Below are 12,940 nucleotides of genomic sequence, written 5' to 3' on the forward strand. Positions count from 1 at the left end.
CAGCTGACCTATTAAACTTCCCTGTAAATAGGAAATATACTTGTCAAAATGGCTGCTCACAAAGAGTCAAACTCCTAAATATAGTAATGTGGTTATTCAATTGGAGGCTCTGGGATACCAGTGCTAAATGAACAAGCCACACTGATTTTCCTTAGTGACCAGTGATTGCAATAGGGCAGAAGAACAGGCCTCATATGAGTGAATATTGAGGAATGGGCTGTTTTGAGGCTTGCATTGAAGGGTTACATTACCCTTCCTCCATTTTACGCAAACAACAGAGTTGAGTCTAGTAATCCAAACTCGCAGCATAGTTCTTTATTTTTCATCAACAAGTAAAGAAAACACACTTCCCTCAATTTATTTCTGTACAAAAATAGTTAAAAGGCAAAAAAATACCGGAAAGACCCAACCCAGTCCCGATTTCCCTCCGCTTCCTCCCCACAGAAAGCCTTCTTTGGTTCGCGATGAAGTGTCTTCCCTGAAAAATAATCTGATTTTAGTCCTGAAGAAATCATGTAAACAATGGAATGTTTCACAGTTTCACCCCTGGAAGGGGTGTAGCCATTACTCCCTCACTAACAGAGCAGGCAGTAAAAACTTGCACCTTCTTCGTTCAGACACTCACATCTTCTTCACCCGTTCCTCCAGCGCGTCCAGCTCACTCACTACCTCACCAGGCAAGTCTTGGTTCACCTGCTCGGTCAGGTAGTGCCTGACCTCGCCCACCTCCTGCTCCCAGAATCCCTTCGGTAGGGAGAAGAGCTCATTGGTATCAACTGGGGGCAGCCCTTGTAAGTCCAGGGCTCCTTCTGCCGGCACATAACCAATGGGTGTAACCCGGGCACTGGGTTCGCCATCCACACGACGGAAGATCCAGTCCAGGACTCGGGAGTTCTCCCCAAAGCCGGGCCAAAGGAAGTTGTTTTCGGAGTCCTTTCTGAACCAGTTGACGTGGAAGATCTTGGGAAGGTGGACAGATGGACGGTTCTGCATGCTCAGCCAGTGTGATAAGTAGTGGCCAAAGTTGTATCCAAAGAATGGGCGCATGGCGAAGGGGTCATGCATGATGACTTTCCCTGGGAGACAAGAAAGAAGGGAAGACGGTAAACAGCTGTATATTTTGGGTAGCATTGTCAACCCCTTATAGACACCATGTTGGGCCAGATTCACACAGTTCTTAGAGACAGTTGTTTTGGTTGTAGCTCGCAAAGACTTCAACTAGGAAAAAGCTATCAAAGACGCTACATCTGGTGTGTCTCTCAATGATAACATGGTGACTTTGCTACCACATATCTCACAAACACCATTCTGAGTGGGACCCTCAGAGACTCCTTAGGGCGCGGTTACAAAGTTCTCATTAGACTTCATTGTTTAATAAACAGTTTTACTAGCTTTCTATGCACCAGATCAACAAGAGCAGAGAATGCCATGGGACATGGAACAGGGAAGTTATATTCAATAGCACCCCCCAGGAGCATGTTGGCATCAGCTCAGGTCTAGCCCTTCTGAGCTTCTCCATCTACTGCACACTAAAATTCTACATCACCTCACAGACACCATAGACAGAGAGAGCAGACTCTAGATACAGAGCATATAAAACATGATATAACAAAGAACATAGAAAGTACAATTACTAAATGTATAAACATAATGGAGTACATCAGTTGGGGGGTTTCAAATTTCTTCATTTCCCACACTTTGCTGTGCTTCTACGGGCAGCTCTGAGCCTCGTATATTGTTTTGTCTAGCCTTCTGCCCCGGTCTAGCCCTGCTTACATAGGCTTAGAGCTTCCGCCTCCCTCTTGTGCTAATCAGTCACCCCTTTAACATCTGTGAAGTCCAGGTCCCTAAAAGCAAGGCAACATCTTTTTTAATCTAGACCGTTTGGTAGCACGGGTGGGGGGGGGGGGGGTTGAGGGTTTAGGACAGCTCGGTGTCCTATTATGCTGACAGTATCTCCAGCACTGCATCCCAGAAGCCCCTGATGAAAGTTACCATACCCAAACATGTTGGGGGAGGATCTACCCATATTCCAGAGTACTAGAGTCCTATTCGTTATAAGTGTATACAACGTAAATATTTGAATTGGATAAGCTTGTAGCTTGATATAGCTATTGGTCTAGGGTCCATCAGAGCAGTGTGCCACTTCACTGCATCCAAGGGACCAACGTCAGCCTTCTATGCCTCTAATAGTACTGGGAAGGTGCCAGGCGTATGTATTACCAATGCTTAAACATTCCCATTATCTTTACATCTGTAAGTTCAGATATGGTGAGTTTCAATTCTGAAGGGTGGATTTGGGGGAGCTCCTCAAGAATGGTTCGGTACGGTGTTAGTGCACGACGGAGCTGTAAACAGCAGAAGAACTGGGGCTATAAAAGTCCAAACTCGTTCCGCAGTGTTGTGAAGGAATTTGTAGACTTACTTGTGACCACATTCCCCATTATAAAGATGTCAAGTGTATCCCAGCTCTGAAGCCTTCAACTTCAGGGACCCTATGTTGAAGTATCCTTGCACAGAGTGGGGCTTCTCTTGTTAACTTATTTGCCCATTCCAGGGCATGCAAAGAGTCTCTCCTTCTTACCAGTACTATCTTAGTGGCTGGTGGATCATCACTCTACTGATGCCAAACCCACCCAGCCCCCACAGATGTCCTGTACAGGCGTTAATCCACTAATCACCCAAAGCTCCCTCAGAGTCGGATACGGCACCAAACATCCAGTCAGTAATGACCACTAGGTAAACCACTTGGAAGTATGCCATAAAATCTGCCATGCCTGGATTTGCGGCAAAGACCGATTTACAAAAACTGGTCAGTGCCAATATGGCAGCTTGATTGCTCCATATGAAGGATTGAACCAACCTGACACCCCTCTCCCAACTGGGGCGGCAGAAAGCACCCTAGACACATGGAAAAAATTGTCAGAAAAGAGAAGTGTTAGGGCCGGCTCACCCAAGAAACAGACCATGCCCCCTTCCCAGAAAGGCGCCAACAGTCTTCAGCTACCCCGAGGGCAGATTGTGGGAGTTTATCCCCTATAACCGTGTGGAAGGGGGGAGGGGTGGGTGTGTTACCAACAATAACACCTGTAAAAAATGGGGGTGGGGGAAATGGAAGGGGTGGATTGGGACAGCCTGCCCAAGCATTCTTATGTGCCCCGAACCCCCACAAAAGGCCCAGCAGTCTTTGTGCCCCCTTCCCAGGGGACGATAGCGTAATTTGCCCCGAAGCTTACACAGGAGGTGGCAGAAAGCACACGGATGCCAGGGATATTTCTTAAAGAAATAATGGGATGGGGGCTGTCTTGACATCATATAGCTCCAACATTCTTTTGGCCCCAATGAGGACTAGATCATCCCCATGGCAAGCAAAAGGAAATAAACATTCGTTTAGGTGTCATTTTGACATATGGTCTTCACATATTTTCTTTACCCAGTTAAAAAAAGTTAGAAATCTTGGAGTCATATTTGACACCAAACTGTGCTTTTCAGAGCAAATAAACCAAATCATCTCCTTCTGTTTTTTCCTGCTTAGGACCTTAAAGAAGATGTTTCTGTTTATTCCTCTGGAACTACGAAAAACAGTCGTTGTGACACTTCTCATTACAAGAATTGACTACTGTAACGCTTTGTATATGGCCACCCAAAAGTGTCTGGTGAAAAAAAGCTTCAATCTCTTCAAAACGCAGCTGACAGACTGCTGTTTAAAATTCCTAAGATAGCCCCTACTTCTCGATCCTTGCAGAGCCTTCATAGGATCAGTCAGAGAGAAGATTAATTTTAATCCATTTTGTACTGGTATACTTTCAGAAAACTTTTTCATGGCACTCACTGGGCCGGGTTCTTAGATCAAGCTCAGCTAGAATGGGACTGTGCCCAGAATAAATAAAGCAAGATGGAGAGGCAGGAGCTTCTCGTTTTGGCTAGTTAACTCTGGAACAATTTGCCTCTAAACCTGCGTTTCAATACAACCTGTTGGAATGTAGGAAACTGATAAAAACGTGGCTTTTCTTAGAGAACTATAACTAAGTTTATGTGGTTGTCCTAGTTTCTAGTGGGTCTTCGGGGTTAAATGCTGGCGCTAATGCCTTTGGGTAATCGCGCGCTATATAAAACCTGATTACATTACAATTGAGCAAAATCCCAATTTCCTATCACTTGCCATGCTGAATCGCTGCATTATTCTGACTCTGGGTCAGCCACCAAAAAGGAACCCTTCTGAATTCAAACATTTATTAAAACTAAACACTCAGTGGAGTCCAGGTTGGTGTGACTTGCGTGGCTTCCAATACATTTTCTTACTCAGAATACCATGCAAATCCCAAACTTTGGCTAAAATCACACATTTTCTTTGAGGGAAACTTCAGAAATATGTACGGTTACACAAAATTCCTATCACCATGCGTTCCCACACTTCTCCCGATAAAATGGTACCCTCACTTGTGTAGCTGGTCTAAGCGTCCACAACAGTTATGGATCAAACCAGAGCCCGTGCACTGTGCATGGTCCCTAGTTTGATCCATTCCCGTCACAGGTGCTAAATTTACCTGGGTGGTAGTAAAGCTCGGTGCTAGTCTCAGCCACATAGTAGCTACGGTATGCAAGGAAGACCTGGCCTAGATTCAGTCATGTGAGGAGGGCAAAAATGGGCTCCCATTTCAGATTATTAAAGTCTTCTCAAATTCTATCTGAAGGACTGCTACTGGCAATTTAAGCCTTCCTGCTTGTAGCAGGGCAAGGTTATGGTGTTATAAGTCATGATATGCATTGACTTGTGCGATATCACATGAATTATAACTTCAACATTAGTGAAACTGTCGCAGCAGTTGACTGGATACTCCGATTTAGACACTGACAATATGAACACCGCACTGGAGTCTTGCGCTAACTCACCCGATTCCTTTACAGCTGTGTGCGTGGTCAGTAGAAGTGGTCCAGTATGCTGGAGTGTAATTTTATTAATTTCATGGAGAATCCATTAGTTCCCAGGGTTTTCTAGGACTACATTTGCCCAATAGCGCCAGTCACCTTTTTCCTCTGTAATGGGGTAGTCAGTAGGGTTGCTCGCCATGTCAGTGAGGTTCTTCAGTTACAGATCTGCTACGAAGGCCTTCAGGGTCACACTATTTGAGAGCGCCCTCGAGCTATAATGTCCCTGCTAGACCTCAGTGCTCCGGTGCTGCTGGGTCTGTTACTCTCTGCCCGTCCGTATTTCTGATGTATATGAGATGGTATATATTTTCCTTTTTTGTACCCAGTCAGAAGAATACGTTTACAGCTTTATCATCTTTTGTCATAAAGCTGGCTTTGGCAATAACCACATATTTTGGCCTCTTCTGTGAGGAGCTGTCGATACTAACATTTTCCACTCTCAATCTCAAGCAGGAGCATCTAAGTGGCGTTGCTTCTGTATAGTCACTCCATGTTGAGGAGTACAAACTCTGCAGCACATATTTCCTACTGCTTGCCATGTTTGAGTTTCAAGATGTAGTCTACAGCCCTGCTTCCCAAAATATTGCTGGGGAATCAATAGAACCTTTGTTAGGACAAGGGTTTTTATCAGTTTCTTTCTGTAGGGCCACCCTAAGACTAGTGTTGCTAAGACTTGTGTTTTTTGAAGCCACCAAGCATCAAGTCGTCACATGTGGATTGCGGAGCCTTGCCTCCCCCATGTCTTTGGCCAACTGGGGTGTACTTTGAGAACTCTGTGGCTAAAAGGTCTACCTCGGTTATTATCCTAAAATTCAAAAACAAAAAACAAAAACGAGTTTAGAAAGGGATATATGCACTTTTGAAAAATGGGTGTATTGTTGGTTGAGGGCATGGCAGTGCCGCCATGCATAATGTAAGCTACACGCCGCCACAAAATCCTCTATTGGAGTCTAGTGTGCCATGTCTGTTATTAATGGGTTATGCCTATGGCATGCTTTAACTATCACCCAATTGAAGTCTCCCCCACTGTGATCTCTGGAGGAGGCTTTTGGATCTACCTCAAAACATGAAAACCAACCATCTGAGATAGTACGCCACTGGCTCCAGGAAGACTTCAGGACGATTACCCTTCACACCCTCTGCCGAAGCCCACAAACTTTAGACTGATGTGTCGGGCTTGTCCAGCTGCATTCTCTACTTAATCTTTTGAGAAGTTAGTAACTTGTTGGCTTGCACCTCCTTCACCACTTCAAGTTTGGATATTCAGTCCTGTGCTTCATTGACTCGATTCACTGTATTCCCACACCCTTGCCCACTTCCTTAATATTGATCTGTGGAGATGTGCAGGAGGATTGGATCACCACAGAAAGAATTCCTTAGAGGCTGATGAGTCAAAGTGGCTTGCACCTGCATTGCTGCGACACAGCAAAACCCTGGACCAATTGGTGCTTTTCCATCTAACTTTGCAAATGTATCCATTTTACCTTGCTTCGGGATGAGGCTGGGTTTATCTTTAATCAAACATTCAGAAAGGGGGTGGGACAGGAATGTAATCGATGCACCTTACATCCTGCCAGATACAATAACTAAACAACGCAATGTAACTTTTCTTAGGGTGTAGTGTGGAAAGGTGTGTTCTACCTAAATTCATAGAGGCCTTACTTTTAGGCAGCAAGGACCATCAACAACTAAGAATGAATGCTTTATCCTCTGGTCCGGCTCCTCTTTGAGCAAGTACCAACAGGCTTGAAAGATGGAGCGCTTAGTGGAGTTATTTTGTCAAAGACATCTCTGTATGGGTTGCCTAGGTGATATGTAGAAAGGGCTTGTAAGTAGTGATTTAAGATCCCCTAGAGAAAACCAGTAGTTTATTTATAACTTTGTTGCTAGCTCCGGTAAGGTTAAAAAGTTGAGTCTGACTTGGTGTGATAAAGTAGTCATATCTTCTCCTTATTGGCCTAGTGTTGCTCTATAGGTCGGTGGCATTTGTTCGTTCAAGGAAGTAATATGTAAGCACCAATCAAAATCTTGACCTTAATCTAGATTCGTGTAAAGTTTTGAAAAATAGGGAACTAAAAGTGCACAAATGACAAACTACAGTGAGTAAGACAATAGAGAGCGGTTATCCTTAGCTGTTTGTTGCATCGCCTATATAAACCCTAGTGGTTAGTATTTTTTTTTTAATTAACATTTTATTGAGCTTTTCGTCAAGTTACACAACACCATTTACATTTAAATGCATTACATAGGAGACATATCATCAGTTTGATTGTGTACAGAGTATTGCAGTTCAGTTATCCTAACCTTGTCTCTCAGATTCCTCTTCTAATCGTGTGGCACCCTTAGTAATCACCAGTTTGAGTTCTGAAAGAGTGGAGGTCCTCGAGGCTGTTCCTAGTGGTTAGTATTTAATGCATCACGAGGAGCAAGGGCCCGGTGTAATCCTAACAGTCGGTGCACCCGCAAATAACCCCTGAATTGCATGCTAATGTCCTCGAAAGGGTTTATCAATAGCCATGGGTTTTCAAGGGTTTGGCCTTTCACCACGTAGTCCCACCACTATGTAGAGCAACTGTGTCTCTAAAACCGATTGTTTGCCTACCATGCTGAAAATGCCCAACAGTCTCCCTCATCCAGAGGCCTAGCTCCTGTCCAGTAATGGATGTATCTACTATGCAGCTCTTACACAGGTCATATATAAGGCCCAAACACCCCCATCTTCCCCTACACAAGCTCTTTAAAAAAAATGTTTAACAGAATACAAGGCAGACCCCACTTCTCACAGAGAAGACATGATGGACGAGGATCCTGCATCTCAGACCTCACTGGGTAAGGTCTCTGCCAAGTTACTTTCAGACCACAATGAGTGGGCTGGCATACTTCTAACATCGAAAGGCACTTCACACTTGGCATGGGCTTCATCCACTTCTCAAAGGCCCCATGTTGGGTGACTCTCCCCATGCTTCTGACCACACAAGTTGAGGGAGGCACTCCCACAACTGTCAAATTGGGTTTGGCACATGCGCATGTCTTACCTTTATGTTCAGCAGCTGCCGTGGACTCTGATCGCATAGCGGCACCGACAAACACCCCATGATGCCAGCTGAATGACTCGTACACCAAAGGCACTCCTAGAAGTGAAAGTTGGCAGAGGTCAGAGAGTTAGTCAGTGACCTTGAAGAGGTACCTCTCAGCAAATCTCGAAGCTACTGATATGCTGTGCTTCACAACTAGGCTGAATTGAGTTTGAAGCAGGTGCATAACAAGATGAAGAGCAGCTGAATGTTTCCCATATGCTCAAATAGTGCCCCAGGTTTTCTACCCCATTTGTTTTTACTATTTAAGGCATTTCCAAAAGCAAGATTCAACATGTCCTGGGGCTACAGGTTGGCCTTTCTTGAGGTGCACAGGGATCATTTTAAGCATCAAGGTAAGGGGACCCACAACATGACTTGGAATACAAATAATGGAAAGATTACTTCTGCAGTTTAAAAGAAGAGGTCATAACCGGATTCGTGTGCGAGGAGACATGGGAGACAGAGACAATGGGCATGTTAAATAAGTTGTGCACCTCAAGCTAACCAGATCATCACAAATCCATTTACAAAACCATAATTGGAAGACTGTGGGAAAAGAGAAGGGGGTGTGGCTTGCATGTGGGAAGTAATGGTCCACCCCACATGGGTATTCACCGAGGGGAAAAGTTACTGGCAGTAAACAGCCAAGTATTGGAAGTGCCAAGTGATAAGAAAGGCTATGAGCAGTAAATACCCGCCCCCAATGGAGCTATTTTTGGGTGAATGGCTGTGGATATTAAATACCCACCCTTGCGGAGTAATAATTGCGGTGAATGCCTGCAGGTAATAAATGTCCATCCCTAGGTGGTAATAATGGAGCAGAAATCTCACATTTGGGGCCCTCCAAGACAAGTATCATCTACACGAGAATGAGCATTATCAATATCTCCAAGTCAGGCATGCGCTACTCACACATGTTCCGAGAGGCACTACGCTCCCAGACGCCTCCCCCTTGGAAGATCGAGTGTTAGATGGCCATCTTACGGAAAATACCAATTCGTTAATCTATAAAAAACGTATTAACAATATGGGGGACCCGCTGGCAACCATTAGGGCACAATGGGGCGCAGATGGTTTGGAACTAGATGATGAGGACTGGAGCGAGGCAGTCTCCTCTCCGAAAGTAGTGGCAATTCAAATAAGACTCAGGCTTGTGCAATTAAAAATTCTTCACAGGTCGTATGTCACGGAGCCCCGGCTGGTGCACATGGGTCAGGCGGATAGTGGGGAGTGTCGGAGGGGGTGTGGGGAGCTTGGAACCCTTATGCATTTTGGCATTGTGCAGAAATACAGCAATATTGGGTTAAAATTCATGACAAGATGCGAGAGATGCTAGGGGTGGAGATAATACCGGAGGCTTGAAGGTGTATCCTAAATGTCTGGGAGCCTACGGACTGGAGTACACACGGGAGGCAGTGGGCGACCCTGGCGTGTATGATTGCCAAACACAACATTGCTCAGCTGTGGGGCGCCAGCCAACAGCCCCGGGTCGAGAGGTGGATAGAGGACTTGGACTGGTGCATGTACAAGGAGAGGTCGGTCTATGTTGCCAGGGGTTGCCCTGCGAAATGGGGGAAGGTTTGGGGTGCCTGGAATAGTTACCGTGGGGATATTTGTGTTCCTCCAGTTGTTCGGGAAGAAGTGGTAGCGCATGAGTCCCTGTGATCCCTAAATGTAATTCTGTGTGTATTATTTTGTAGTATGGAAATGCATATATGACAAATGTGATAGCGGTACATGTCACCCGATGCCTTCTTTTTTTTGGTTTTGTTAATAACAAGATTTAAAATAATAATAATAATAATGGAGCCGAAAAGCTATGGGCTGTGCATTCTAATCCTTGAGGATGTACTGATGGGGATATAAATGATGGGGGAAAGCTACAGGCAGAATATACCCTCTAAGATTTTAATAGACATTTAAAAAACGCTATGACCACACATTTTATTGAAGAATAGCAAGCACTGAAAAGAAACAGTGGAGGTGAAAACTATTTTCAATAAATACCCACTATGGAAGATGGTAATGGAGGTGAAGACCCAGGAGCAGTAAATCCCAAGGCCTGGGGTATAAATGGAGGTGAGAGTTTACAGGCAGTGAAGCCTCAGGACCAGAGTAGAAACGAGGAAAAAGGAAAAAAAGGCTAAGATCAATCATATAATAACATTCCAAGCCTGGTGTTAGCAATGGTGGCTTTATATTTCTCATCAACTTTTATCTCCGAGTTATCAACAATGGTGAATGCCTATGGGCACCATGCGTATATTAAACAAGATGGAAAAACCCTATGAAATGTACTATTTCTCTGGTAAAGATCACCCTACCGCCTCCACACCACTGCTCCATCACCTTTCATCAGCAGCTGCTGGCATCACTCGCCCCACTCCCTCATGTATACCACTGGCCGGACTTACCTTTGGGCCTCCGGCCCCCAAAGATGATTGCTTCGATGGGCACCCCTTCCTGCGACTCCCAGGCCTCATCCATGATAGGGCATTGCCCGGCAGGAGCACAGAAACGGGAGTTTGGGTGGGCACATGGATCCTTGTCACCTGGAAAATAGGAGGAAACAGATTGAGGGTAAATATAACTACACAAAAATGTATAAAAAAGGGGGGGGGGGTAGAAGACATTAAGCATCTCTGAGACTATGGGACGATAACACTCGCCCTTGCAACTAGAATGGTCACCATGACCTAAAATGGAGCACACGTCCCTTCTTTCCCTTCATTATCCTCTCAGAAACTGTAGTGGCTGTCTGGTTTCTGGTATCATTACGATCACAGGGTTTAATCCCTCCCTCGGCTGTGCAGAGGTCATGGTCCCCCATGCCGCACGACTCTACCACTGACCCTCACAGTTCAGCTCCCTGAGCTTCACAAATCTCAGCACCCAAGTATACATCTGGCCCAGGCGTCCCTGTGGACATAGGCCCCAATGAGATAAGTTTACCTCTTTTCAGAAAATTGCATCAAGCCAGTAGGCTTCTCCCTCTCATCCTGAGCATAGCAAAGCATGTCCAGCCCAGCCACAAGTACGTATGCCACTGGAAGTCACAGCACTTTAGTGAAGCCCAACACCAATTTCGTTTTCTGTATGATAACTGCTACAAGGATAATTGGTGTTTGAGATTTAACTTTAAACTTGTTCTGAGCTTTACAGCTTTATTACCTACATGCTGTAAAATGATTTTAATACTAAATCAACGTTTACAAATTAACAGCCACATTACGTTTGATATAGGTGGAGATACATCACTCAGTAAAGACTATTCGGGAAACATGAAACTAAAAATTATGTTAAGTCTTAGAAGCAGGTGGGGCAAATATATCTTGTACTCGTACTTGCCATATCTGTCTCTGTGCAGAGATAGCGCTCTTGCAAGAGTGATAGCACTTGGAAATAAAAAAAAGGCTATCCTTGGAACATAGCACATCTGGCTATGCCGAATTAGCAGGTTATAGCACCCGCTGTGATCAAAATACCAGATGTACACAGCATAGAAGTAAACACAGCGAAAAGATGGTGTTCCTTCCTGTACTCATCTTATTTAATGAATAGTGGAAGGCTGTAAAGCCAAGTTCGCCTGGTCGGAATTTGAACTTGTGACATGCAGCTCCCAGGGAATTATCAACATCAAGTACTAAACATGGTTTCATTTTGTCTCATTGCAACACTGTGGGTGTGTGGTTGGTGTGTGTGTGTGTGTACACAATTTCTTTCTTCTTGATGGATCAAACATCTCACAATTCCCTTTCGCCTCGGACACAAAAGGTGATGGGGACATGCTTGACAGACCACAGCTCTGAGCTCTATAGCCCTGCTAAGTAGGCCAGGATTTGGATATGCCTGTATGAATTGAAGTCAGAGGGCACAGACATGATATGATTACTATAGGGAACCCTCCATTGCTCCCCTCAAAGTCACTCACCTTGCTTCCATGGTTTGCCAAGCCAGGACGTGACCGTAACCCCTGGAGGCAGAGGCTCGTCGATGCCTTCCCAGTAGACGCCACCTTCACTGGTCTCTGCCACATTGGTGAAGATAGTGTTCTTCTGCATGGTCCTCATGGCATTGGGATTAGTCTTCATGGAGGTACCTGGTGCTACGCCAAAGAAGCCATTCTCAGGGTTGATGGCTCTGAGGCGCCCTGCAGAGGGGGGACACAAACAAAGGGTTGTAAAGCGTAGGTTATGGGGAGAGGACGGGGGGAGCAGCAGGGAAGGAAATGTGGATGTGTTGAAAGTGTCCACCAAAAACAGAGGGGGGGGGGAGAGAAAGAGAAAAAGAGAGAAAGAGAGAAAGAGAGAAAGAGAGAAAGAGAGAAAGAGAGAAAGAGAGAAAGAGAGAAAGAGAGAAAGAGAGAAAGAGAGAAAGAGAGAAAGAGAGAAAGAGAGAGAGAGAGAGAGAGAGAGAGAGAGAGAGAGAGAGAGAGAGATAGCAGATGAGAGCAGCTTGTAAGAAGGATTGTCACCTTCAGCGTCAAACTTCATCCAAGCAATGTCATCGCCAACACACTCCACTTTCCAGCCCGGCAGTGAGGGGCTCATCATGGCCAGGTTGGTTTTACCACAGGCACTGGGGAAAGCTGCTGCAATGTACTTCTTCCGTCCCTGAGGATTTGTGATTCCTAAAATCTGGAAGAAGTGAGTGAGAAAGACATTCATGAAAATATGAAGCACCAATCATCTCTCTATGCCCAGCTCTACCAGTCATATTCTTCCAATCGTTCTTACTCTGCAGTTTTACTATGCTCACTTGCATGTGATTAACCAATCATCGCTTAGCATTGGTCATCCAATTTATTTATTTATTTTATTTTGCGTGTTTGTAGAGCGCTTGAATAAACTCCCAGGGGAGTATCTCCGCGCTGTATGACTGCCGAACCTGCAGGAGATCGAGTTACATGACTGCAAACTAATTCTGAAACT

General features: G+C 45.0%; 1 protein-coding gene across 1 annotated transcript in view; it reads right to left on the minus strand.

Annotated features, from left to right (window-relative positions):
• Window positions 1–300: 300 nt before the first annotated feature.
• The window catches only part of PCK2 (phosphoenolpyruvate carboxykinase 2, mitochondrial), a 53,094-nt gene continuing 40,454 nt past the window's right edge, over window positions 301–12,940 (minus strand). Inside the window, exons 6-10 of the mRNA XM_078644973.1 lie at window positions 12,484–12,646; window positions 11,941–12,159; window positions 10,424–10,561; window positions 7,968–8,063; window positions 301–1,076 (exon numbers count right to left, since the gene is read on the minus strand). Of these exons, the coding sequence (XP_078501099.1) occupies window positions 622–1,076; window positions 7,968–8,063; window positions 10,424–10,561; window positions 11,941–12,159; window positions 12,484–12,646 (1,071 nt within the window). The 3' untranslated portion in view covers window positions 301–621. The remainder of the gene's footprint in view (window positions 1,077–7,967; window positions 8,064–10,423; window positions 10,562–11,940; window positions 12,160–12,483; window positions 12,647–12,940) is intronic.

Source organism: Lissotriton helveticus, chromosome 5_1 (genome assembly GCF_964261635.1).
Source record: "Lissotriton helveticus chromosome 5_1, aLisHel1.1, whole genome shotgun sequence".
NCBI lineage: Eukaryota > Metazoa > Chordata > Amphibia > Caudata > Salamandridae > Lissotriton > Lissotriton helveticus.